The following is a 27,243-nucleotide window of genomic DNA, read 5'->3' on the forward strand; positions in this document are numbered from 1 at the left end:
GTGTCTCCATATGAGTGAAAATTTTATGAATGGGATGTTAATCAGCAAACAAACAGATTTGCAGGGGGTTGGAGGTTTAAGACTTAAGGTCTAGCTGCTTTATTCTAAATATAAAAAAAACTTTGTGTATTAATGAAAAAAATTAAACTTCAATCAGTAATGGTCAAAGTAGAAATGTAGGAAAACAAAACCAACACAACAGTGTTACCAGTTCATGTTCAAAGTTGTGTGAAGAGCTAACAAATCGAACACACCCTGTAATATGTAAAACATTAACAATAGCAGAAATTGTGTCAATACTTTGTTGTTCAGTAATAATGTTGTTGTCACTTAATTATGAGAATTTTCATGTCAGTTCAGTTCACTTTAGATCAATATACAGCCCTTTAAAAAGATTAATTAAAGAAATTATTTATTTATTCATTTAACAAAATTTGGAAATCTAAAATTGTTAACAATAGAGTAATGCAACTGTGTCCTTGAGATATGGCTGAAGTTCTTTTAATGGATCTGAGTAGCAATGCCGAGAACGAAAAATACATTATTATTTGTTATCCTCGTAGGCTTCCATAACCTTTTTTGCAATCGACAATCCTCGGCTGACTCCGCTACGCTCTTTCCAGTGCGCGAGGTCACCCGAGGAGTTCCGAGTGCTCTTTTTGCGCCATTCTACTTTCACTTTCTTAAATGAATGAATAAATTTATGACATTAATTTAAACTAGAATAAATTCTAAATATATAACAGATATACAGATAGAATTTCATTTCCTTTTGAATAAACTATGTAGTAGCTTGACAGTTTAATACGTAAGTATATATATTGTTTTTAATCGTTTGTTGAATATTTTTTTCATACCACGACGTTTTAGCATTTAGCATTCTGTATATATCTCCACGTGGTACACAAAAGACATGTTTTAATGTTTATTTATTGTAATTTTCTTTTACAGAAACGACTCATTACTTCTTGAATCAGTTAACATACAAATAAGCAGAACAACGCAAATACATTCTTGTATGCAAGGGATCTTTTAAAAAGGTATTGTGCAGCTGTTGTGGGATGTTCGATTCATTTTCTCTCTATGTTTACATTTACTTTTGGCCATCACCCAGGATGACAGGGTTTTTCAGATCGATTTTTTAAATTTCAAGAAGCTAAACATGCTAAATATAATGCTTATCAGGATAGGACTTCTTGGAAAATAAAATAGAAAGTAGAGTATATAAATATCGCTACATAATTCATATCAGTACAGTACAGTTTTGGTAGTTATTGCCATGTAAGTACTGTCTGCTTATTTGGTTGAAATCATTTTAAATCTTAAGCTTTAAAATTTGGTGTACTTGACTATTTGGACATAATTTAATCCAGGGGGGTGTATGTACTTGTTTCAGTTTAAGTATTGATAATTATCCCTCTTGTTGACAGAAATCATCTGACATTTAACTTCCTTGTAGTAATACTACTGTAAGGAGAAATATTTAAATTTCAAGTAACAAACTTGATTTCATAAAGTTAGTGGTTCATCAAAAGGTGTGGTTAAAAAAATTGTGTACAGGTGAGTGAGGAACATGGAATTAGCTATAGGGAGAGGGTGTGGCTTTGGTTGAGCACATAAATTTACAGAATAACATAAATAAAAGGAATAACTGTCAGGGTTTTTTTTTTAATTTTGTTTTCTGATTGCGATTAAGCAATTGGCATATGTTATCATTTTATCCATAAACTCTTTCAGGCATTTATGTGAAAATTTTATGCATATTAAATGCTTTTGGGCATTTGTGCGAATTAACAGAGCAATTTGAAGCCAATTGCTTCATATCACATCATTAAAAAAAATAGTTATTCCTTAATTATGAGAAATTAAGGTGTTTTTAAATGTGTGAACACTGAACAACTTTGCTGCTATAACAGATAAGAAAGTGCATCTACATTTAATACTAATTTATTGAAATATTAGGTATTTTTAAATACATTCATTCATTTAAAGAGATTGTTCATAAAGATGAAAAAAAAACAGAACAACATAGCAATTTCTACTTCTGGTCATCTTTTTAATTTTACTTGTATCTCTGCATACAAAGTAAAATTAAGTTGTGATTATTTTAAACAATTTGCACAATACTTCATTAAAAATAATTGTTAAATATGATTTTAATTTCAGAAAATGTAAAAAAAAAAAAAAAATGGCAGAGAACAAGTACACAAAAAGGAGACTGAAACTAAAGCAGAATTTATACAAGTTACTCAAAGAGAGAGAACCTGATGGCATTCCAAAAGCACATCTATGGAACATCTATACCAGCAAAGTTGAGAAGGTCAGTGCTGCGTTTTATGGCACGGGGAAAATGCACAACCTTCTGGGTGACTTTGGTGACATGATTAATGAAGTAATGGAGAATGGAAGGCCGACAGTCCGTCTTGTTGAGGGGTATATTCCAGCTGGAGAAGACCCCCCAGATGTACAGATAGATAAAATATCATCATCTGAGTCAGAGGAGAACCATACTCAAGCAAAAGAAATCAAAGAGACAGCTAAAAGTACAGAGGGTACAAACAGTGGAGGCAGATCTACAGAGGAAGTGAGTGTGTTTTTTTATCCATGTTTATTTATTGATGCTCAGACTTCAATATCTCAAACTGCAATACAGTACATGTATGTCAATTACTACAGGTACATATATTTACGAGAATATCTGTGGTTCCAAGTGAGTTATGAATCAAATCTTAGCTGTTTTTGTAAATTTATAAATAAATGCTGAAGCAGAGTCATTGCTTAGCTTAAAAGTATTTTCAGTGGCAGATATATATCCAATTCAATGGAATAACAGGAATGACATATATTACTTTAAAGAACTAAAGAAGGTTATTCAATGTTAGTGTCTGCTTGAAAGAGAACTTCAGGATAATCTTTCTTATTGGTTTTAGGTACTGTACAGTAGAGCACAATCTACCAGTAGTTCTTCAACAACATCAAGTGTTCAGCAACCATTTCATCCATTACCCACTCCAAGCTTAGCCTACACATATGGACAACCACTCATACCCACAGCAGGTATCCCAATCTTACAACCTACACAACAGCTAGGGGCAGTCACTTCTCTGATGCCAAGACAGCTTATGATGGGAGGTATTGCAAGACCACAACTTAACACACTGCAGACCAATATCTCAGCTGCTGTGGGTCAGTTTTTGGCCCAGGCAAAACAGGCCAGTTCTACAGAGGGTAGGAATCCTGAGGAACCCTGCGTGGTGTCCTCCAGCAGTGAATCAGAGAGCGAATCAGATAGTGAAGAGTCTGAAGACTCAACAGTCGCAAGCAATCAAGCTTCAAAAACTCAAAGGAAAAAAGATGAATATAAATCTAAAATAGAGCAGACTCGTTCAGTGGTTAAGAAAAATATTGTGAGCTTGTTGGCTCATCATCCCAAGGGAATCAAAAAGAGTGAAATCTGGCAAAATTATTATCATCAATTCAAACAACAGCCAAACAAGATACAAGTGGGAGTTTCACAGCTAACCAAGGTTTTAGACTTGTTTGATGATGTAATTGAAGAAGTTCCAGATAATAATGGAATTCCCTACATTCAGCTCATTAATAGAGCACCAAGTGGGAGGAGTCAACTGACCCCAAGGTCTTCACGAACCAGCACCCCAGTGATAGATCTAACAAAAGATGAACCATCCTCAAGTCGGGGTAGCCTTGTGGATTTGACCAGGGACCAGAGTTCCTCTGGTTATATCCCTCTTTTACCCTCTCACCCAACACCAAGCATAAGAGGCCACCCTGGGGACTTTCAGGTGCAGTCTGCTTACTCTCAGCTCCAGCAAACACCAGGATTTGTCCTCCCTAGTGCCCCATCACAGGATTCTTCCTTGGCAGTTTGCCAGCTGGTGATCAGGCCTGTCAGTCTTAGGAAATTTGAACAAAAAGAAACCCATCTGCCAAGGGTGTGGAATAATGACAGGTATGGACGGTTCAACAAGGACCAAATTGAAAATGTCGCCAAGGAGTGCATCGAGGCCCTTGCCGAAGCAGACGAACATGTCAGTGTGGAAAGGGTGGAGAGTTTGATGTTACAAAGACTTAACAGAAGAAACATTGCTGAGCTGGGTTACTGGCGGTATGCCAACCAGATACCCTGTCTATTTGAACATAATAGACTACTCTGCAAGATTAATGCATACATACAAGCCTTTTTGAACACAAGATCCATATGCACTCTTCATGAACTGAAGTTATGCATGGCTGAATTTGCTCCAGATAAGGACAGTTTTGCTGCTCTACAAGTTGGTCCCCTCCAGCGACTCCCAATCATCTATCACAATTTCAAGTTTCCTACAGACATGGCTGATATCCCAGAAATCACTACATCTGATATTTTTGAGAATCTACGGAACTACTTGAATAAATACCAAAGGTGGAGCACCAAGAACGAGCTGGAGCCCTTTATGGAGTACTTGGTAGAGACCTATAGAGTGGAGAATGCTTACATCCTCGGTGTCCGAATACGCAGCTTACCTCTAGCTCTGCAGGTAACTTTTTCTTGACAATTGGCTATGCCAGTTTGTAGGAGGATTTTGTATATCAAATGGATCACTAAATATATTTAAAGTTGGTAATGAATTGACTGAATGTTATAACAATATTTAAAACTTGGCAGGTCTTGAAGAAATCGCAGAGAGATGCTGCTGGGACACGAAGAAGAGTCACAGAGGATACAAAGGAGACCCTGAAACAAGAGATAGAGCAGGTGTTCCACAGATTTAAGGCAGTCCTCATCAACAAGAGAGATGGACAAGGACAGGTAACTCCTCTCTATTATTATTTCTTTATTCCAAGTTTTCATTTTCCTAGAATGTTCCAAGTCATTAACATTGTCATTTACAGATCTAGAGAGATAAAAGTTATTGGAAATGTTTTTCCTTGGTTTTTTTTTTTTTTTTTTTTTTTTTTTTTTTTTTTTGAGCTTGAAAAAAGCAATGACTTTAAATTTTTGGTTTCTTTGCTTTACAACTAAAAAAGCCATGTAATAATTTTAAATTTTGTAATTAAGTTTTTCTTACAGCTTTACAGACCTGAAATACTTTGAATTTCTCGTTATAACCGTATAAGAAATTCATTAAATTTATATAGGAAGATTATTTTTTAAAGTGATGAGCTATATTGTTCTCTGTGATAGATCAGGGAGCACTACCTTAAGATCCGGCCCACTGAGGCTCTGAAGGAGATCTTTGATAAATACCGAACCTTGTGTAGCTCAGTAGAGGCCCCCGCAAACAAGATAGAGAGGCGAACCCTCACCAGGTTCACAGATACCATTAATGCTTTCCTTCAAGCAGTCACCGCTGATAGTTTTGGCCGGAATCTCTTCCACATAGCGATCTGTAGCAGTAAGACTGAGATAGACACGATACACAGACAGTTTCTAACTGAGGCCACCAAACCGAAGGAGGTGCCCGTTACTGTGAAAAAGAAACCCCCTCCAACTAAAGGTAAGGAATGCTTCCCATTAGACCAATAAAAACCATATAAATCGGAGTAAGTCCTGAAATAATAGAAAATATTAGAAAATAATAAAAATTCCTGCTAATAACAAGGAATTTAACTGGTCTGAATAATCTTTTGGACAGATGATGTTGAGATAATTTTTTTTTTTATTTTGTCCTAGATTCCATCATTAAACTTCTAAAGACTTTCCTTGAAAAATGTCAGAACCATGGAGCACTTACATTAAAACATCTGGACAATATTGAGGAAAGAATTACAGACCATTTTGAATTTGAATCATTTATGGCCATGGGATATGGTCGATTCCTAGAATTTCTCATACAGGAAACCAAAAAAGTAAAATACATTTATCTTGCATTTTATTATTATTAAATGCAAAGCCAGATTTAAAATATAAAATGAAATTATGTTAATTTACTCTTGTGACAATTTCATGCACTAAAAATTACTTTTGTAATTAAGTTTTTGTCACTTCACAGGAACTAGATGACTGTGGAGGCACCAGTTTAGGGACAGGAGGAGGACATGGTGATGCTGCCGGGGGTTATCTCCCTTCCCTTACTCACATTCTGGAGTTCATCCACCAGTGCAAACAGAGTAACACTACACAGGTACCTGGAGAATAGAATCTATTTAGGAATGTACATAGAAGAAAAATATCTCAGTATGGTTCTTGTACAGTCAAACATGTGCCTGAATACATGTACTGTATGCAGGTATATCATGGAATAGCTAAGTAGTTGTAATGCATGTGTATCTCAATTTACAAACTTTTTTTGCCTTTGAAAAAGAAGGATAGGGACCTTTTGTACCAGGGTTATTTATCTTTGTATAACATCTTTCACAAATGTGACCTTGATCATAAGGTTAGATAGACTTCTATTGTGACCACATTAAGAAGTAAGGTCAAAGATCCAATCACTTTAATTAATACTTCATTTGAACATTTCTTCATGACAAACAGTTTGATTGTAATGCACTGCATATGCACTAGAAAACAAATAATGTCAGCTAAATACATGTAACATAAGTATGTTTCTTATTAGGAGGAAAAGATTCAGCAAGCATTATGTCACCAGTTCTCTGTGAAGGAGGTCAAACAACTGGGACACGGGACATCCTCACGTTTGATTGGTTTAGCTGACAGGCCCGGGAAACATGTGTCCAATCAACACTGTGTGGTGTACGAAGCTGCAGTTATTCCACCAGAAAGGTAAAGCTTGTTTTCATTCAGGCATTTCTGAGAATACCAACTGCATTATACAAATTGATTATGATATTGTTTGATAAAAAATGATATTATACAATTATGGACTTCATTGTAGGTCGATATGTGGTTATAAGGACTCATGGCAATTGATATTGACCGAAGACACATTTTCTGTGTCTGAGGTCAATATCAATTGTCATGAGTCCTTATAACCACATGTTGATCGTTAACTGAAGTCCATAATAGTTATATTATATAATCACACAAAGTGAATGCACCGACATAGACCTAACTAAACGGATTTGGCTGTCATTACGTCACAATGGTTAAAAACACGCTTCTTATATTATGACGTCACGTTCTACGTAACTTCAGTGCAACCGAACGGCGTGTCGTGTGATATCATTTTCTACGGACGCGCTTTCACGTCGCTATCGCAAAAGGAGGAATATCATGTGACGTCCTTTCGGCCAAGGAAAATTACAAAAATAATCTTCTTATTTAATATTGCTTAATATAAAACATTTTTTTTTTTGGGGGGGGGTAAGATTTTGGGATACAATTGGATAAATGTGTAAATCACAAAACTCTAGTTACATTACTATATTTTATGGATTTCTTTATGCAAAGTTTTGAGGTGAAAGGTCAGACTGGAATTCTGGGACACCAGACAAAGGAAGCAGCCCTTGCCTGTTTGAATAATTGTCCTCTGTTGGAAAACATGGCAGATTGGAGTCAGTGGTCTCTTGTGTTTGAGCCACAGCTGGGGAAGTTACGTGACTTTATTCAGAAGTACGGAGAATGCCAAACATGGCCAGTAGAGGGTATGTATATAAATCAAATACCAGTAGTGAGAATATGGGAGGAAGGGACTATTACATTTAATATAAAATAGTTTACAAAAAAATGTCAAAACTGATTGAAGAAAATGGTTTCAAATGTACAGGTGGATCCAAGATCATGAACACAGATTTTATAGCTTTGGAGAGATCTCCTGGTCAGTACCTGAAACTTGTATCTAGCTCTTCCCCAGAAAAGTTCTGTGTGGCCCTCCGTAACAGAATAGCTCGTGATGTGAGTGGACACCTCATGTCAATGGTGGTCCAGAATAAAGGTGTGGAGAACACCCCAGTAGCTCTGCTGGCTAATCATGTCAGGGAGGAACTCTTCAAAATGCATGGGGAAGCCTCCAAAGACAGTGTGCCAGGTAGGACAGAATAATGATTTTTCTGTTTGTCATGGGGAAATTTGTAATGCTTGAAAGTTGGTTTTTATCTGATATTTTTGTCTTTTAGGGGCACCATCGAGTTGTCAGCCAGCAGAAACTGCTGTACACTTTATTCTGGAATGTTTGTCAATTTTACCTGTCAAAACCTGCTCTGTTTTGGCTTCACAGGTACTTGTTGCACTTTTATTGTATGGAACACAATAATTATGCTATTAAAAACTAAAAAATAAGAGAAGCTTTAGACTTTCTTCCTATTTTTACAGATGTTTCTGGACCCGCTTGGTCAGGTGATAGGACAATCTAAATCTAAGACCATGCTCCTCCAGTCATGTGTGACCTTGACCCAGTTAAGCCGGCTCCAGCAGCTGGGCTGCCTCCTGGGCGTGGCTGAGTGGATGGACAGTATCCACGCTCGCTGTCAACCGATGCCCTCTTCTCTACAAGAGGTGGCTCCAGAGGTTGCTGAAGAGTTCTTCAAAGATGAGCCTGAGGTCAGAAAAGGAAGAGTTTGCAGATGTTTGTTGTGTTCATTTCTCAGTTGCCAATGTATGCATTCAGGAGCTTCTTTCTTGCAGGTCATTGAAGAAAGTGAAGATGAGGAAGACTCTTCATCCTACTTGTCAGACGTGGAGTTGGAGACGGAGGTCAAAGGTCAGGAGGAAGATGAGATGATTGTGGTGGATGAGTGCACAGAAATGGAAGATGGAGATGTTACAGAAGATACAAAAACAAAAGAAGCCAGCATTGGTACTTGTGCATATGATTTGATTTTTAGGCTGATATAGAGCTGCTAAATTTTTAGTTCACTTGAGCTGAAGGCTTCACTAAATGAGCCATATTAAAAGAAACATTTAGAATTGATACACACTTAGTTATTTCTTCATAGCATCTTTACAATTACAATGTATAAAAGTGTCCTGTGAAATCACTAATTTTCGTGGGTGTTTAATTTTCGTGGTTTTCAAAGTATTTAGAGACCTACAAATTTATATCCACCACGAAATGCAACTTTTCACATATATTACTACTGAACAATTATTCAACCACAAAGTCAAATCCCAATGAAACAATTTTCCTCAAACCTCGAAAACTTGACCCCTTGAAAATATGTGATTTTACAGTATATGATTTAAATCTAGATTGTAATGATGTATCCATATTATATGAGAAATCCACATAAAACAATTTTCAGATCTAACTGTAAAGTCGGAGGACACTGTCATTGATCTGCTGTCTCCTGAGAACATTACAGAGGAAGCAGCATCGACAGTTACCAAGGAGACAGATATAGAGCAGACGTGTCGGGGAATTGTCAATCAGATCAGGAGGGAGGAGTTTGGGATTGGGGTGGAGCTAAATGAAGACGGACAGAGACTGATGAGAGTCCAGCAGGAGAGACTGGGGCGGAGCCTGGACAGACTGTCTAAAGATCTCTACAGCAAGGACACACACTTTGTACTGGGTAAGATCTCTACAGCAAGGACACACACTTTGTACTGGGTAAGCTCTCTACAGCAAAGACACACACTTTGTACTGGGTAAGGACAGGAAGGAGCAGAACTTATACTAGAGAAATTTTGAAGGCAGCCATTACTTTTGCAAAAAAAAACACAAGATTTGTTTGTGAAACACTATACGCCCGGGGGCAACAAAGTTCTAAAAAGCGATTTTTAGCAAATGGGTCTCAGTCAAGGTCACACGATCATTGTCCTTGGTGTCAGTTTAAAGTGCTTAATTAGTAGAGTATGCATACCAAATATGAAGTCTCTATCTCTCAAGGTTCAAAAGTTGTGACGAAAGTTCGAAAAAGCTATTTTTAGCATGAAGGTCAAATTCACAAGGTCATTGACCTTGGTGTCAGTTGAAAGTGCTTAAGGAGGCTCATTACACCACTATTTGATGACGTACTACACAAAAAAATAAACCTCCATTGTGTCGACCGGTTTCCTCTGGGGACAAATTGTATAGGTACCTCTATGATATGACCCTGACCTTTTAAACGCTTTAAAAATAGATGAAACATGCGGTGTTATTAAAAGTGAAAACAAAGTAACGGATTCATAATGCACAAACCAAGAAGAATTGCTTTTAAGCAGGAACAAAAGAAAACAACAGTCAAATCTTCGCCAAACAAGTAATGTCAATTTCATAGCGATGCATGCATGCAGTGAGCTCTATCAATCAATGACATGTTTGTATGGAGGAAATTCGAGTTAAAATCTACACCTTGTTGAAATTAAAAAATTATTTACTTGCATTATTTACTGTGTTGGTGTTAATTTATATATTTGCTATATTGATTTAAATTTATACTCTGGCAATTTAAAGCTTTGTTCTGAAGTTTAGATGTAATGTCAAACGTTCCTTCGTGTTTTGAGTCTTGGGTAATTAGGAAAGATACAAGGGTTGATCCAAAAGTAATGTCACTGTGTCAATATCTTTAATATTTGGCGTCATATGATCAAATATTTTATACCAAAAGATGCATAAAAATAAATCTAATCAAACTTGAAATTTTCAATGAATAACGTTTAATTAAATTAATTTTATAGACGTTTAAAATATTAAACATAAGGGGTGTCACCGCGTCACAAGTAAGCGTCACGTTTTAAAGTGTAAATTCTTAGAAGTGAGAAAAGACAAACGCATTAAAAAACATCTATAAAAGCATCTAATCGCTCAATATTTTTAAAAGACAAAATTTTTCGACATTTTCTAGTATTAAGTTGAAAAAAAATGACGTCATTGCTTTTTGATATTAAACATTGTTGTTTCTTATCTGTTGTATTGAACAAAGGAAATGTCGAAATGGAGATTAACCGCTGAAACGAGCTGTGGTGCATTTTTGCTACAAAATGGGGAAATCGCCCGTAGAAACAGTTACGATGATTAATCAGACATACAGAGGAGATAATATAAATAAAAGACTTGTTTATAAATGGTTTCAGCGATTTTAGCGGTTCATGGGTCACTGAATGATCAGGAAAGGACAGAAAGACCGAATAAGGGAGGTCGGACGGAAATGTTCACTTGTGTCTGACGGTGTCCAAAAATAAAGACGGTTAGACAGTTACAGCGATATGAGAAACTATATGGTACCATATGGTACTATTCAAGAATTTTGACAGAAGACTAAATTATATATAGAGTGAGTGTACAATGGGTGCCAATAATTCTTATAAAAAGATGTGTGAATGTGTTCGTAAATCTCAAATATTTGTATACGAAACAAAGGGTAAGCGTTCAAGTGTATGACGGCGCGTATCCGTCATATGACATTATCTAGGTGCGGCGACTACCATAATTGCACTTTGTATATAATTCGATATTTTAAAAAGTATAAATCATTTTAATTTGAATTTTTCAGGACTGATTTGTAATAAATATAGCTTCAATCTTGTATAATGTCATTGACTTACGTCGTCTAGTAGAAATTTTATCGAAGTTGTGACATTACTTTTGGATCAACCCTTGTAACTCTTAAAAGTGGACTTTTTATTCCAAATATTTTTTAAATTGGATTTTTCATTTCGTTTAAACATTCTTCATTCAATTTGACACATGTAATTCATTGAACTACATTCCTTGTTTCTTCAGAATTCATTTTCTTAATGTTTTATGCATAGATTAAAAAGATAATGACATTAATTGTTTTTTTAGGAGAAAATTATTTTTTTTAATAAAATTATTATTAAGTATTATAAGGTATTTTCACTGTGTGTACTTGTCTTAAGAAGATGCCCATCATTTGACACTGAAAGTTCAGAAATTCTGTTAATAATAAACTTGAAATAAAACATTTCACTAAAATTAGACAAAAACTAAAATATTCTGTAAAAAATATTTATGATATCAATACCCCCATCTGGATATTTGACATCTACATAATAAGTGGTGCTGTATTGAAATCTAAAATAAACTGTGGATGTAATGAGCCACCTTAATTAGTGGAGTATGAATAGCAAAGTCTCTTTCTCTCATGGTTCAAAAGTTATGGCGAAAGTTCGAAAAAGTTATTTTTAACATAAAGGTCACAGTCAAGGTCACAAGGTCATTGACCTTGGTGTCAGTTGAAAGTGTTTAATTAGTGGAGTATGCATACCAAATATGAAGTCTCTATCTCTCACTGTTCAAAAGTTATGGCAAAGGTTAAAGTTGACAACAGACAGACAAACAGCTAACCAGACAAACAGCTGGACAAACAGACAGACAGGACAAAAACGATATACGCCCCAAATAAATTCGGGCACATAATAATAAGATCTTTAATAAAACAGTGTAATTTGAGAATTACATTGTTTTGAGGGAACTAGAATTTTCTGCATGTTCATTTTTGAAAACTTAGGATAAATATTTCAAAGTTCTTCAAGGCAAGCATAATAAATTGTTTTTTTTTTTTTCTTTCTTAGAACTGATTCAGAATGCAGATGACAACAGTTACCCTGATGACTTACAGAAGAACAATTGTCCATCAGTCCAGTTCATAATGAAACCAGATGGGGTAGTGATTCTGAACAATGAGACAGGATTCCAGGAGAAGAACATCCGTGCTCTGTGTGATGTGGGGAGGAGTACCAAGGGCAAGCATAAGGCTGGGTACATAGGTAGGTTTATAGATAAAATACTTTTATTATATTAGAGGAATCAATAAAACAGTATTGATATTAAAAGGAATGAATGAAACACTATGATAGATCTTTTCTGTACTTTTCATAAGTTTCCCTCTTTCTTTCATGCTCTGTATTGATAATTAAAGTAACCATTTACAAACAACCATGTGTGTATATACTGATTCAATTGCTAATATCAAAGATTATATTTTTCTTTGTAGATCATTTACTGATATGTATGACAGAGTTAAACAATCAAGCTCTTGTATTCAATTTGATAACTGTAGGTCAGAAAGGCATTGGATTTAAGTCGGTATTCCGTGTGACAGATGAACCAGAAGTCCACTCTAATGGCTTCCACATCAAGTTTGATGTTCAGTCGGGGCCAACAGGCTATATCCTCCCACACTGGGTGGAAGAAGACAAATGGCAGGAGGGGGAGGGGTAAGCTATATATTATAAAACCAATAATAATTCAGTTACAGTAGTTTTTAAAAAAAATCCTCAAATTTCAAATAACTCACTGTGTAATTTTTTTTTTTTTTTGAGGATATAATGGTGTTTCTCTTGTAGCTGGATGACAAAAATAGTTTTACCAATAAAAGATTCCATGAAGTCCCAAATGCGAACACTTGCAGCTAGGTTTCATGATATCCACCCCTCTCTGCTGCTGTTTTTGAATCGCCTGCGACAGATCACAATTGAGAATCGCGTGGAAGATGTCGTGCAGGAGATAAGGAGGAGAGACCTCGGAGATAACGTGGTGGAGATCATGGAAAACAGCAAAGTGGAGAGGTGGCTGGTGGTCAAGAAACGACTGGACGCCTCGACAATATCATTACAGGTCAGTCAGTGAGTTGTCAACTACAATCAATGGAAATCAAAAGGATAATGTCTAATAGCAAATTTCTTACAAAGAGCTTTATGTATTTCAAGAACATTGTCTTACAGGCCAAATCAGGGGTAGAGGTAGAATCAACAGAAATAGCTCTTGCCTTCCCACTCAGACCAGCAGGACAAAAGAAAGACAGCAAAGTACCATCTTCATTTATTTGCTCTTTTCTTTGTTTATTTTGCTATAAAATTAAAATTACATTATACCAAAAGATATTTTTCTGAACATATAAACCACTAATAGCTGTTTGATTTATTGTTAGTTTGTTCCACCAAAGCAGCCAGTGTTTGCTTTTCTTCCTCTCAGGAGTTATGGATTTCGTTTCATCATTCAAGGTATAACCTCTGTTCAGGATTTTGTATACCTCAGTAAGACCTCTTTTGAGTGTTCTTCAGAGCTCATGTATCTCTTTATCTTACAGGTGACTTTGACGTTCCGTCCAGTCGTGAGGACGTGGATCGGGACAGTTCCTGGAACCAGTGGCTTCGTAACGAGCTCCATGTCCTATTTATAGAAGCTTTGGAAGTATTCAAGGTAGACACACTCTGTAAAGGGATATATTTACACAATTTTATTCTCTTCCCTTTCCACTATCTACAAGTAAGTAAATATACAAGTTAAATAGGACATGAAAGAAGATAAACTTTGTAATCAGATATATTTCTGTAGCATAACATGTCTGAATTAAAATAGAGCAAAACTATTCTTACGTTTGAAAATGATACCAGGCAAAATAACCCTTTCTACAGTATACCAGTTTACATGATGAAAAACTCACTTTCGTACTGAGATATCTTCATCCAGTTTGAATGTTTTACAGAATCATGCTGACTTCTCCAATGTGGAGGCTGTGACTTCCTTCTTACAGTTTGTCCCTGTGGAGGATGAAATCATTGATTTCTTCAGACCGGTAGCCAATCAAATTCTCCAGAAACTACGGGCCAAACAGTGTGTCCCCACTCAACCCAACAGCAAGGGTAACAGACTTATTGCATTGGTTAATTTAGTCACTCTAACAATTTAGCCTTTGATTTAATGTTTATGGCTGTATGCCGACATGGTAATTGTCAATAAAGTGAATTGAATTAAATTTTAAATGGCTCTCAAGTTTCTCTTACTAATGTAAATACATGTACCTACATGTATGTCTTGAAGGCTTGTAAAACATGTTAATTTGAAAGGAACAAGATGAGAATACTTGTACAAATATTTCTTCATCACCAGGCAAATGTTCATGGAAGATTCCCTCCCAGACTGTGACTGTAAAAGACCCTTTAGTCCTAGAGGTTGTGACCCCTGACCTTTTGAAGGACACTCTTAATCTGTTTTACCTTCATCGAGATGTGGCAGCCATGTTAAATTCCTCCTTGACCCTGAGTCTGGGTATAGAGTCTTTGAACACAGAACACCTGCTACTGATAGGAAAGTCAATGCTACAGCAGTGGTCAGCCAGTCAGGAAACTACTGATACAGGTATGGACATAGCTTTATACATTAACTACAGCAGTGGTCAGCCAGTCAGGAAACTACTGATAAATGTATGGACATAGCTTTATACATTAACTACAGCAGTGATCAGCCAGTCAGGAAACTACTGATACAGGTATAGAAATAGCTTTATGCATTAAAACAGCATAGGGGTTCTCTTGTGGGAGCAAAATAGGAATACACCATTTAGAAACAGAAGTTAGACAATTGATGCTTGTGTTTAATTCAATAGAGAAGCACAGATTACATGGAATCATCTTGAGGGGGAGGGGGGGGGGGGCAATATTAGTGGTTTCCATGAGTCACCCTTGCCCATGAATTTGTACCATTTAAAAAAAACATTTCCACTGAAAAACAAAATAAAAAGATAACACCATATTTAACTCTTCATCTTGTCTTTTACACAGATGAAAGTGTTCTGATGACAGCTAAGTGGATGGCCTGTGTCTACAGGAGCCTGGATGAGTTCTCAGATAACCAGTCTGTGTATGACACACTGAGGGCCATGAAGATCATACCCCTGGCCTCCCTCCAGAGACAGTGTACTAATGACAGCACCATCTTCTTCCCACTGTCAGAAAACACAGGATCTAGTCAAAATGGTGAGGGGAAAATCTCCTAGATGACATTATTTCAAAATTTCTTGACACTATCTTACTTTTAAATGTGTATTTCTATCAGTTTTGCTTACAATGTGTACTAAATACATGTACTTGTACGTACAAACTGAGTGTAGGGCATTTTTAGCTCTACTGGTCAGAGACCAGAAGAGCTTATGCGATAGTAATGCGTCCGTCGTCCGTCCGTCTGTCTAGCTGTCTGTCCGTCTGTCTGTCTGTAAACAATTTTTCAAAATGCTACTCCTCCTACAGTTTTGATCTGATTTCAGTATAACTTGGCACACAAGTAGACTACACTAAGATACACAATTCTGTGTATCGGTTTTTGATTTCGATGAACGGTGTTGCCGTGGTTACTAAAAATAGAAATTTCTGTGAAATTCTTTCAAAATGCTACTCCTCCTACAGTTTTAGTCTGATTTCAATATAACTTGGCACACAAGTAGACTACACTAAGATACACAATTCTGTGTATCGGTTTTTGATTTCGATGAACGGTGTTGCCGTGGTTACTAAAAATAGAAATTCCTGTGAAATTCTTTCAAAATGCTACTCCTCCTACAGTTTTGGTCTGATTTCAGTATAACTTGGCACACAAGTAGACTACACTAAGATACACAATTCTGTGTATCAGTTTTTGATTTTGATGAACGGTGTTGCCGTGGTTACTAAAAATAGAAATTTCTGTGAAATTCTTTCAAAATGCTACTCCTCCTACAGTTTTAGTCTGATTTCAATATAACTTGGCACACAAGTAGACTACACTAAGATACACAATTCTGTGTATCAGTTTTTGATTTCGATGAACAGTGTTGCCGTGGTTACTAAAAATAGAAATTTCTGTGAAATTCTTTCAAAATGCTACTCCTTCTACAGTTTTAGTCTTATTTTAATATAACTTGGCACACAAGTAGACTACAATAAGATACATAATTCTGTATATCGGTTTTTGATTTCGATGAACGTTGTTGCGGTGGTTACTAAAAATAGAAATTTCTGTGAAATTCTTTCAAAATGCTACTCCAAATACAATTTTAGTCTGATTATAATATAAATGTGGCATGCAAGTAGACTGCACTAAGAACTTAAAGAGACTTAATCAAGGATCATTATTCTATTTATTGCTGTTGAAAAGTTTCAATTTCCAACTGCTTAAGTACTTTTCTCTTCCTTTGCTATAAGTACAAACCAGTAGAGCTTCAGTATCGACAGAGACTTCTGGTTTGAGTAACACGTTAAATGTATTTTTAAATGTTCTCTTGGTTATAATTCAATTCCTATAGACCCTATGATGATTCTCCAGCAAGATTTGAACACCATTCACCCCCTCTTGGTTTCTACTGCTGACAGTGAGGTGAATTCTCAGGTACAAAAGCTTCTGCTGAAGATAGGGGTGTGTCAGCTGTCCCCCAGGGAAGTCATCTGCCAACACATCATGCCCACTCTCAAGTCAGATGCCTGGAAGGTCAGTTTCAGGCACAACTTTGGCCTGAATTTAATAACTATTCATGGAAACTGATTATATGTAGAGTAGACAAAGAACTATATGCGGTATATTGCATATGTTTGCCCCCACAAAAGTCAAATTTTGAAAACTTCCTGAAATGTGCTGAATTCAATAAATTGTACGAGAAATATAAGTTAACAGAAAATATTATAGTTCCAGAGCAGTGTATTCACAATTGCTGTTTTTATGACGTCACAATCTAGTCCAATTTTATATCCTTTTTCAGAAAGAGGACAAAATGGACAAAATTTCAACAATTTAAGCTTTAGAATTTATAGAGCGCATGTGTGTTCAGGAACAATATTGACATATTTCATTGATATTATCATTCTACACATTACCTGGTATATCAAAATGTTAATCCTGAACACACATGCGCTCGGTGACTTTTATTTAAAATATCGACGAAATATGTACATTTTTCTGCAAAATTCATAAAAAACTGAAATTTACGTCATATTTGTGACGTCATTACGTACATATGACGTCATTACTTATGAAATTATTCAGTGCTTTGAAGTCAGCATATACTCCCCTGTTTAAGGACTTAATTAAATATTACTCCATCAAAGTTTGATTTTGGGGGGCAAATGTTGGTTAATACTGCATATAGTTCTTTAATTTGATTTTTGCCTAGTTCTTTTGGAAAAAAAAGGGTTTTTTTTAATTTGCTCATTCATAACAAAGTCAAAGGTGCAAAAATTAAACTTGCACAAAAAATATTCCTTATGTGCTGTTCCTGTAATTTCTTTTGTAACTTATTTCTGGATACTGTAGTGTGTTAATTGTAATTTTATTCCTCAATGCAATTGGTGACAAATTATTCTAACTGCTAATGTCAGAACATTTTTAGTCAATTATTTACACAACGATAATTCTCACAAAATAATTATTGTTTCTAGGACAAGAAGGAGAACATTTTGATTAGTTACATAGTCTACATAAAAGAGCAGATTGAACTGGATCCCTCACTTCTAAATGTGGAAGAGTTAGGGATGTCAGCCATATTGAAAACCAACAAAGGTCTGCAGAATCCCTCCCAAAGTCCCATACACTTCCCACCAGTGTACAAAAACAATATCGATCTACAGAATGTGTTACCAGGTATAGGACAATAACATTATATCAAAAATCTTTATTTTGAAATCTACAATATTTACATGTATATCTTTTATTGGCAGAGGAAGTTGAACAATAAAATATAACCTAAGATATTTTCATGTTTCACTAAAAATTATATTAATATGTGATCATGATAATTGATATGATCACTTTTAAAGATTTTGATTTTGTAAACTAATCTTGATACAATGTTTTATTGTAGAATAAAGATTTTAAATTTTCTAATCAATGTTGATAATTTTCCTGTAGGATATGAATGGATTTTATTGGATCCAGTTTACCTGCGGAGCACCCGAACTCTTGTTGAACTCCAAAAATGGCGAGACTTCTTCATTAAAATTGGGGTGACTGACTTCATAGCAGTAAAGCAAGTCAAAGTGGAGATATCAGCAGAAAACATCGTAAGTAGGTTTCCGGGATGGTGAAATGTCTGTATGCCTGAAGTTAATATATATTCAGTTTGTATATTCTGTTTAATCTAGTCATCCACTCCTTGGGCTCCACTTCAAGAGGTTGTAGGTACAGTACAAGAGGGAAGTTATATTGAGGACTGGTCTTCTACAGAACTGCAGGAACTGATCCAGAAGAACAGCAAAATGTCCACCTATCCCCAGCAAATGAGGACCCTCTGTGTCCTCCTGGCAGAAAACTGGGACAGACACTTTTCCAAATTCACATCCACTTCCCTATACAGTAAGACTGGGGGACGTATGAGGGATATGGAGACATCCTTTAGCATCCTGCTGAGAACTGCTAGCTGGTTGCCAGGTTCACAGACATGTCTGAGTGTTGAGAATGATGCTATAATTGTGTCAGAGAATTTGTTGATGATGCAGCCTTCCTGTTTGTATTTACCATTGAAGGAAATAACAGACCTGTTGGCCCACTCTGTAATTTACATCAGTGTGCAGATCCCACACAATAGTTCTTTTGGACAGTTTTTACAAATTAAAAAAAGTGTAGGATTACAAGATCTGAAAAAGTTCTTGACTGACTGGGGAAAAAGAGACTCAGAGCAAACACCAAAAATATTCATCACCACCAAATATCACATCAGCAATGTGTATTTATGGCTTAGTAATCAGCTGCCTCCAATAGAAACCCAGGAACTACTCCAGAATCACCCAGTGATCTTTGTGCCAGATAAACCTATGCCAGTCAGGTTTGGTCCTGGTACTGGGGTCATGAACCAGAGGTCACCAGAAGATCTTCAGGCTGGTAGGATGTTAAATAGTAAGGAAGTGTGGTGGTCTGATCCAACAGGACTGATAATGAAGCATTGTGAGATCATTCAGGATTACCACTCAGAGCTAAACAAGAAAGCCATACTCTTTGACACTTACGGACAGTTTCCAGATCTAAAAATGTTGTTCCAGAACACTGGAAGAATTTCCATGGAGCCCAGTATGTTGGAGTATGGTGAGTTACTGGTGCTGATGGGACAAGTTCTAAGCCTGTCTGATAAGGCTGTCTTGTCAGATGCTCTCAAGCTGTACATGACCATTGGAGGGAAACTTAGCCCGGATGGATCACAGATGGCAGTTCAGACAAGGATGAATGTACTGGAGATAGAAATAGTAGCACTTAAAAAGTAAGAGATAGAAAGAGTAGCTCTCAAAAAGTAAGGGATCTAAAAAGAAAAAGTAGAACTCCAAAAATTACAGATTATAGTAATTTAATGATCATGCATGTCATAATTAAATATACACTGTATAATATTGTTCTGCTGGATCTGCTGGATTTGTTTAGTTTTCTTATCAGAGTATAAAGTGAAATTATAAAGGAATTGTTTTGTGCTCTAGCTGAAATTCTATTGAAATAGCCAGATTATTTGTTTAACCACTATCAGATTAAGTGAGACCCACTGTAACAATTAATAATAAATGCTTTATGTGCAATCTTTAGGAAATTACAAGGACAGAAGATTCTCGCCACAACGCACAGTAAATGGGTAGGTACTGAGGATCACCCCATGATAGCAGACAATAGGGAGTTAGAGAAAATGTTTGAGAAAAAGGACCAAGTCAACTTTGTTGTACTGGAGGATAGATCTCCTCAGCCCAAACGAGGAGGAACAGCAGTGCTGGGTAGGTAGACAAATAGTGAGGCTTAACAGAGGAGCTATTCTTCCTTACGTTTGTATTCAGCTTCCAGAAATGATGTCTTCAGGATTGAATTTTGATTTTGATTGTACCTGATAATTTTATTTAAAATCAATTTAATTTATATGTACCGGTACATGTATCTGTTTATAATTTGATAGATCGGAACTTGGGAGATAAAATGATGCCATTCTATGACTTTTGTGGTGTAAAGAAGCTATCTGATTGCACCGATATTCAAGTGATCCCTGAAATGCTTGAACCATGTCCAGAACTTCAGTTGTATGTGTGTAGAGCTGTCCCATTGCTTCAGCGATTCCTCTACAAGTTATACCCAGACATCTATCAAGAACTTCAGAACCAGAATATTACTCAACGCCTGTCATCCATGCAATTCTTTAAGGTTTGCCACTCAAAAACTTTTCCGTAAAGTAATTTGAGCATGAAGATAACACATGAATTTTTCTTTTACCTCTGTATTTGTTGTACTATTCCAGGTGAAAAGTTTAGAAGTGAGATACTCTTTGAATCACACACCTGATGTTTTTATCCTGAGGAAAGAGAAATGTGTGCAGACAGAGAGTACCTTCTACTTCCACAGGGATTTTACAGAGTATTATCAAGACATAAACAAAGAAGTTGCCAAGCTGTTCTCCAACTCACAGGATAGATGCTTCAAAGACTTGAGGTAAAGTGGATTATTAGACAAGACTGAAATGAGCTGTTAAACCTTCACATGAAAGAATTCAAATTTTGTAATACAGTCTGTGTACATTTTTTAGCAGTCAATTCCCAGTGATTACTCTAAAATGTGAATCCATTTATGTTCATATAGAGTACATTTTAGGATTTCTTATTGATAATGATATATGTCAGTTCAGCTGAAATAATGTTTTGTAAGAATCCTTAAATGAATTTTGACATGACTGTACATCAAGACATCTTTGTATGTGCAGGGCTTTTCTAAATGAGATAATCACAGCACTTACCAAAGAGCCACACACCCTGGAGGAGATAATGGACCAGAATGACTGTGAACAGCTTCCTGTAAATGAACCTGTTTGGTCGGTTCCTCCACCAATCTTCCAGGTTCCAGTGCTAGCTGAACCAGGTAGTTGAGATATGCTACAGAAATTAGTGTGTTTAGATAAAATGTAGTCATTACTTCCCTTTTTTCATATTCTCAAATGTGCATCATTCTTGTTGATTAAGCATAGAAAAATACATGTCAATAAAACCTTATCAAATTGAGATTTCTTATATTTCCCCAGAAGAAGAGTTTTGGCCTGAGGAGGCAGCTGTCTCAGGAGAAGGAAGGTCAGACAGTAAGCAGACAGAGGAGGGAGATCAGGGGCTGAAAGCTTGGCCACCAATGTCTAACACTCAGGGACCAGCTCAAAACAAAGGTAATAGATCAGGGCCTGAAAGCTTGGCCACCAAATTCAAACACTCATGGACCAGCTCAAAATAAAGGTAATGGATCAGAGCCTGAAAGCTTGGCCACCAAATTCAAACACTCAGGGACCAGCTCAAAACAAAGGTAATGGATCAGGGTCTGAAAGGTGACCACCAAGGTCAAACACTCAGGGACCAACTCAAAATAAAAGTCTGTACAATCTTATCGTAGTAGATATTGGAACACAGAGGATGCAGAGATAAGTAGGGATGTCAAAATATTAATTTTCCTTAGTCGAACATTCGATTGCTTTATTCGAACGATAGTCGACTATTCGGAGCATTTATTTATTTCTTTAAAGCACAGACTTTTTATAAGCTTATTAATGAAAATGAATTGGAAAATTGAAATAAACTGGAAATGGGGAATTGTGAATACACACTATCCACACCTCCGATGAAAATGTTAAATACTGCACGTTTGTTATCGAATGATTGTCCAAGCCAGTAAGTATATATCAAAATGTCTTCTATGTAAGATTGTTGTTTTAATAATTATCGAACTTCAAAACTTCACGGCTATGCAAAGATTGTGTGTTCCTAAAGGCCCTTTCACAATTGGCGCATGAGCAGAAGTGACAAAATATTCGTGCGACCGAATAATTTTGGTTAGGATCGTAAACTGTTGCAAAAATAATCGCATATGAAAAAAGTGTTCGTACGAAATTTGCACGATCCAAAGCGACTGTTGTGCATTAAATCTTGCGATATATCTTGCGTCTATATGCGACTGTTGTAGAATGAAAGCGAGTGTTGTGAGATAATGCGATAGGATTGCATGACTGATCAGGTAATCGGACGATTGAACGTGCGACAAAACAGTTGGACGTGCGGTGCTCGTGCGCTCATGCATTCCATAGTACGAATGTTCGTGCGAGTCAGAGGGCCGGGTATATATACCACCCGTTTCCGACACTCTTCAGTTGACATAGTTAAGATGCTTATAATTATACACGGTATATATGCCTGTTGGAAAGCATGGCAATTGAAGGTGATAAATCAAGCAATGACAGTAAAACGTGTGTTTACATGAGACATATAGCATTTCTTTCTCATGGTCGCAAAACACACGCAAAGACAGCTGCGATCCATGTTACGATTTAAAAAATCGTGCATCACACTTACGAGTACATAAAACGTTGTAAGACGTTCGTACTAATTTCGTGCGTTGAATTGAGGCAGCTGTCTCATAATTTTGATTGCATTTGGTCGCGTCTGAATAGTGGGCATGTTGACTATTTTGAGGAGACTTGATGCGACCACTAAAACACATGCAATGAATGCGAGACATCGTGCAACATATGCGATAGCTCGTGCCAAGCTAAAATTTTCCGATCGCAAAGTGTTGTAAAGTGCTCGTGTGCCAATTGTGAAAGGGCCTTAAGCATTTGAAATTCCTAGAGTTTATAAATATAATTGGTACAAGTCAATTAAATAATTTTTATAGTCCAAGTATTCAAGCGTTCATAATTTACTACGTACAATAACAAAAAAGTCAGTGATTGAGAAATAATTATCGCGGTATGTAATTACTGTTTACTGTACAATGTGGAAAATTATTTATATAGCTGTAACTGTGTTTGAGCTTTTATTCGTCTGAGGACGTATATACACTATACAACTGTACAGGTTGAGGAAGGACCCTTTTTCAATTCTGAGATGAAAATTTCATTATCTTTCCCATTTATTGCATTTATTTAATATTCGAATACCGTTTCATTATCCGAATCTTAATGTAGTCGAATAGGAACACGTTGACATCCCTAGAGATAAGTGTTGCAGGATCAAAGTTAAGCAAAGTAGGAAATTCCATAGTCAGATGGCCATTTTATGTACTAATATAAGCTATTTTCAATGGTTTTACAGATTATTCATTTCATGTAATTATGAAAATTTTTCCTTCAACAGTGGAGCAAAATTCTAGTAAATTAGTTAATGAAAAATTTCAAAAACATTTTCTATCAACCAATGGAAAAATGGATTCTTTAATTTACAGTTAGAAAAGAAAAGGAAGATAAACCTGCCGAGTCTAAAGTATGGCCACCTCCAAAGGCTCCTGATTATGTGAAGAGTGTCAGAGAATTGCCCAGTCAATTCAAGGTCACTGATGAAAGGAAGCCCTCTGGTGGTGAGGAAACATCCTATTCTGTCAAGGGAGATAAATCTTACGGAGGGGGAATTACAACACATGAGAGGACAGAGGGACAGTCATACAACAGGCAGGATGGTGGTGAAGGGAGCAGACAGGGCAGTGGGGAGGGAAGAAGGCTTGAGAGACAGGACAGTGAAGGAAGTAAGTACCGGGTATATGTACGGAGTAAAATGCTGAAAATAGTTCTCAGCTTCTCTATGAATTCCTGATTTCAGAGAATCAAGATCACAACAATCAGAGCTTTCTCTGAATTAAATTCCACATTTACTGTTTGGTTTTGTAGAGGGAACAAAGAGAAAGATATCAGAAAATGAGACAGAATCATCAGGAGATAACAAAAGAACAGTGCCACCTGGTGAGGAAAAAGAACAGGGACAAGAAGTGTCAGGTTATAAAGGAGAGGGCACTACAGCGCCATCTAGTGGAAGCAGTAAGTCAGAGGACACAGGAACCCAGCCAAGAGAGATTACAACAGCAGGGGAAAAGTTTCATCATGGAGAAGGTCAGGAACATGGAAATGTGGAGAGTATAAGAAATGAAGATGGATCAGTGACCCACAAGCCAGGAGGAAAACGGCGGCATCCCACCGACAGTAGTCAAGGGTCACCAAGGGTTCCAGAGTCTAAGAGAATTCTAATGGGTATGTAAAGTAAACTAGGTCTGTTCAAGCATCTTCATAGGAGACTTTGGTTTTTTCTTTTATTTTTAATAATACAAATTTAATTGGTTTTCACTTTGTCTTTGGAAATTTGCATCCTAATCTTTGTATTCCTTTGGTTTCATTCTTCCAAGAATTATTGATAAGAAATTTGTACTCATCATATCCATTATGAAATAATTTGTAAAACTCTCATTGGTGGTGTATGTATTGCAGATCACCCAGCTTGGACTGAACTAGCCAGTGATTACACTTATGAAGAGCTATGCCAAGGTTCCAGTCTGAAGGCCCCACCAGAGATACCTCTTGACCTTGACCAGGATGAGTCAAATTTACAAGAAATAGGTCGCTGGGGGGAACACCTGGTCCATCAGTACCTGTTAGAGCAGCAGGAGGGGGACTCAGACATTATAGAGGTCAAATGGTGTAACAAGGAAAAGGAGCAGGGCACTCCTTATGACTTTGAATTATCACGGAGGACAGAAGATGGAGTGATTAAAACTTTTATAGAGGTCAAGACGACCTTGACTGATGATAAGGATGTGTTTGAGATCTCTTCCCAGCAGATTCAATTTGCACAGGAGCAGCGTGAGAATTTCCACATTTACCGGGTGTTTAATGCGGGGGACCTGGAGCGGGTGCGATTGGTCAGGATTGATCATCTCTGTCTCAGGCTGGACCAGAAACAGGTCAGACTGTGGATGATGATTTAGGTCAAAAATAGGCGAGTGTTCGACGTGATCTCTTGTTTCATTGCTCTTATTGCTTTTCAAGAACAGTTGGAACCTGTGTGCTCCTGATGTGGCAGCAGTATAACAATAAACTCTTTTGAAAAAGAACTTGACTCACATTCACTTAAACCTCACTGGAAAATCTAAAAATTGCTGTATCATAACCTGGTAGTCATGATGAGTAAGTTTTACATGACATGTTTTTGACATATTTACTGGTACTCCGTATAGTTACAGTATTTTTTTTTTTAATAAATTTTTACATCATGTTAGATATGTTTTATTGTTTGATTTTCGTCACTTGATAATGTAGATTGTTGCTAGGTTCTAGAATTTTGTGCACTTTAAATTTTTTCAATTAGCATACCAGTTTTTACATACGATCTGTGGTTGTAAACATTGTTACAGTACATATTTATTTACTGAAATGCAAAAGAAACGCAACAAGCAGTAATCTATAAATGTTTGAATTTTTTATCTAATGATTTTCAAAAAAGAATACATTAAGGCTAAACTCACTTTTTAGAACATCAGAGATTTGATAAAAATTTTAAATGTTTATCTTTTAATTTAGCTGCCATTCAATTACAATGTGAAAGACTGCCCTAAACAGCAATAGCAGCTTAATTTCTACGATATAATAGGTTAATCAACATCGAGAACTGAGCGAAGGAATTTTTCATTGCCTGTTTTTTAGATGATTAGGTCGAATTTTCTTTAATTTAGCACATTGTAGTAACCCTTGGACTTCCAGTCCTAAGACTATCATTTATGCATATGACACATAAGACCCCCTTGAGGCATAATATAGTGTATTTTTGCATCATCAATTCTCCATCACCTTTTCTTTGAGATTTTCCAGCTAGATCGAGCCATGGAAATGCTTATTTATGCCATTTTCAAGAAGCCTTAGCATCTTTACGGGAAACGAAAGGAGATTTTATTTTTTGAACAGTACATACTCTTAAAACTCCATAATATTGCCAAATGTTTTGTTAAACATGCAATTTTTGATTTCTGTTAAACAGACTCAAACCCGACTTCTGGTTATGGTATGAAAATCATTCAACCGTTAAATTACCGATATTTGCAATTTGAAGATATCCATAATTTTAAGATACAAAATTCTTTACTTTACATAATCATTTCCCCGTAAAGTAGGGTGTTTCATTTCTTTTGCGTTTCAGTATAAAAGTGCCATATTATGTGTGAATGATATAAGTGTACACTGCATTATTGTCACAGACATCTTTCATGAAAAAAGTCTCCTGGTTAACTTAGGCATTCTCATCTAAAATTGCAAAGTACAAGGTTATTCAAAGGAGAGTTGGGGGGGGGGGGGTTACCGGCATAAAGGACTTTAAAATTCTCAGGAATTCCTTATTGACAGGGTGTAGTGGACTTTACAGGATTAGTTCTGTGTATCCCATGTTTTATTTCTGTAATACTGACCAGATCATCAGGGACCATAGCTTTTAGGTAAATTGTTCATATACATACTGCACACACAGGTTCACCAAACATTCTTCTTTCACCTTTATAACTTGATTCAATCAAATTTATATTGCCATGTTTAAGCCATTTTTCATGATGCTTAATAGTAAGAAATCTCATGCAAATGCAACTTTCTTTTTTTTCACACCCAAACTTAGAAGTGTTATTATACTTCTGTGAATTAAATTTGAAAAGCTTCAGCAACACATATGAAATATACATGTGGTGTCGTTTATTGTGTTTGTCAGTGCAATACTGTATTCATGTACTTCATAGCATTATTTGTTTACTTTTCTAAAAATAATGATTGGCAGTATATCTAATCAAACTCATGTGATTAATAAATACATCATGAACTTGACTGTAATCATTTCTTTCTACCAGTTGTTCATATATGGCTAGACAAGGATGAGCTTTGCAGGATCATAAAATGAAGGAAATAGTGGTAATTGAAACA

General features: G+C 36.3%; 1 protein-coding gene across 1 annotated transcript; it reads left to right on the top strand.

Moving 5' to 3' along the window:
• Positions 1-2,147: 2,147 nt before the first annotated feature.
• On the top strand, positions 2,148-27,147 carry LOC134229558 (uncharacterized). Its single transcript, XM_062711304.1, has 34 exons — positions 2,148-2,584; positions 2,931-4,538; positions 4,667-4,810; positions 5,186-5,498; positions 5,675-5,850; positions 5,994-6,125; positions 6,561-6,727; positions 7,355-7,548; positions 7,671-7,931; positions 8,020-8,120; positions 8,216-8,443; positions 8,528-8,699; positions 9,145-9,414; positions 12,362-12,556; positions 12,850-13,006; positions 13,136-13,406; positions 13,514-13,597; positions 13,720-13,792; positions 13,879-13,991; positions 14,278-14,434; positions 14,682-14,930; positions 15,353-15,547; positions 16,849-17,030; positions 17,975-18,176; positions 18,444-18,595; positions 18,677-19,785; positions 20,100-20,281; positions 20,458-20,699; positions 20,794-20,984; positions 21,253-21,407; positions 21,568-21,702; positions 23,748-24,044; positions 24,187-24,543; positions 24,778-27,147. Exons 1-34 carry the CDS (start codon positions 2,189-2,191, stop codon positions 25,272-25,274), a joined length of 9,357 nt encoding a protein of 3,118 aa, XP_062567288.1. The 5' UTR covers positions 2,148-2,188; the 3' UTR covers positions 25,275-27,147.
• Positions 27,148-27,243: the final 96 nt, after the last annotated feature.

This window comes from Saccostrea cucullata, unplaced genomic scaffold (genome assembly GCF_032062105.1).
Source record: "Saccostrea cucullata isolate Sc308-1 unplaced genomic scaffold, CSIRO_AGI_Scuc_v1 ctg36, whole genome shotgun sequence".
NCBI lineage: Eukaryota > Metazoa > Mollusca > Bivalvia > Ostreida > Ostreidae > Saccostrea > Saccostrea cuccullata.

Bases quoted from the DNA above. Each gene is read 5' to 3' on its own strand.
- LOC134229558 (XM_062711304.1), top strand. From the start codon at position 2,189: ATGGCAGAGAACAAGTACACAAAAAGGAGACTGAAACTAAAGCAGAAT. The intron at 13,407-13,513 runs GTCAGTCAGTGA...ATTGTCTTACAG, and splicing joins CCTCGACAATATCATTACAG to GCCAAATCAGGGGTAGAGGT. The intron at 13,793-13,878 runs GTATAACCTCTG...TTTATCTTACAG, and splicing joins ATTTCGTTTCATCATTCAAG to GTGACTTTGACGTTCCGTCC.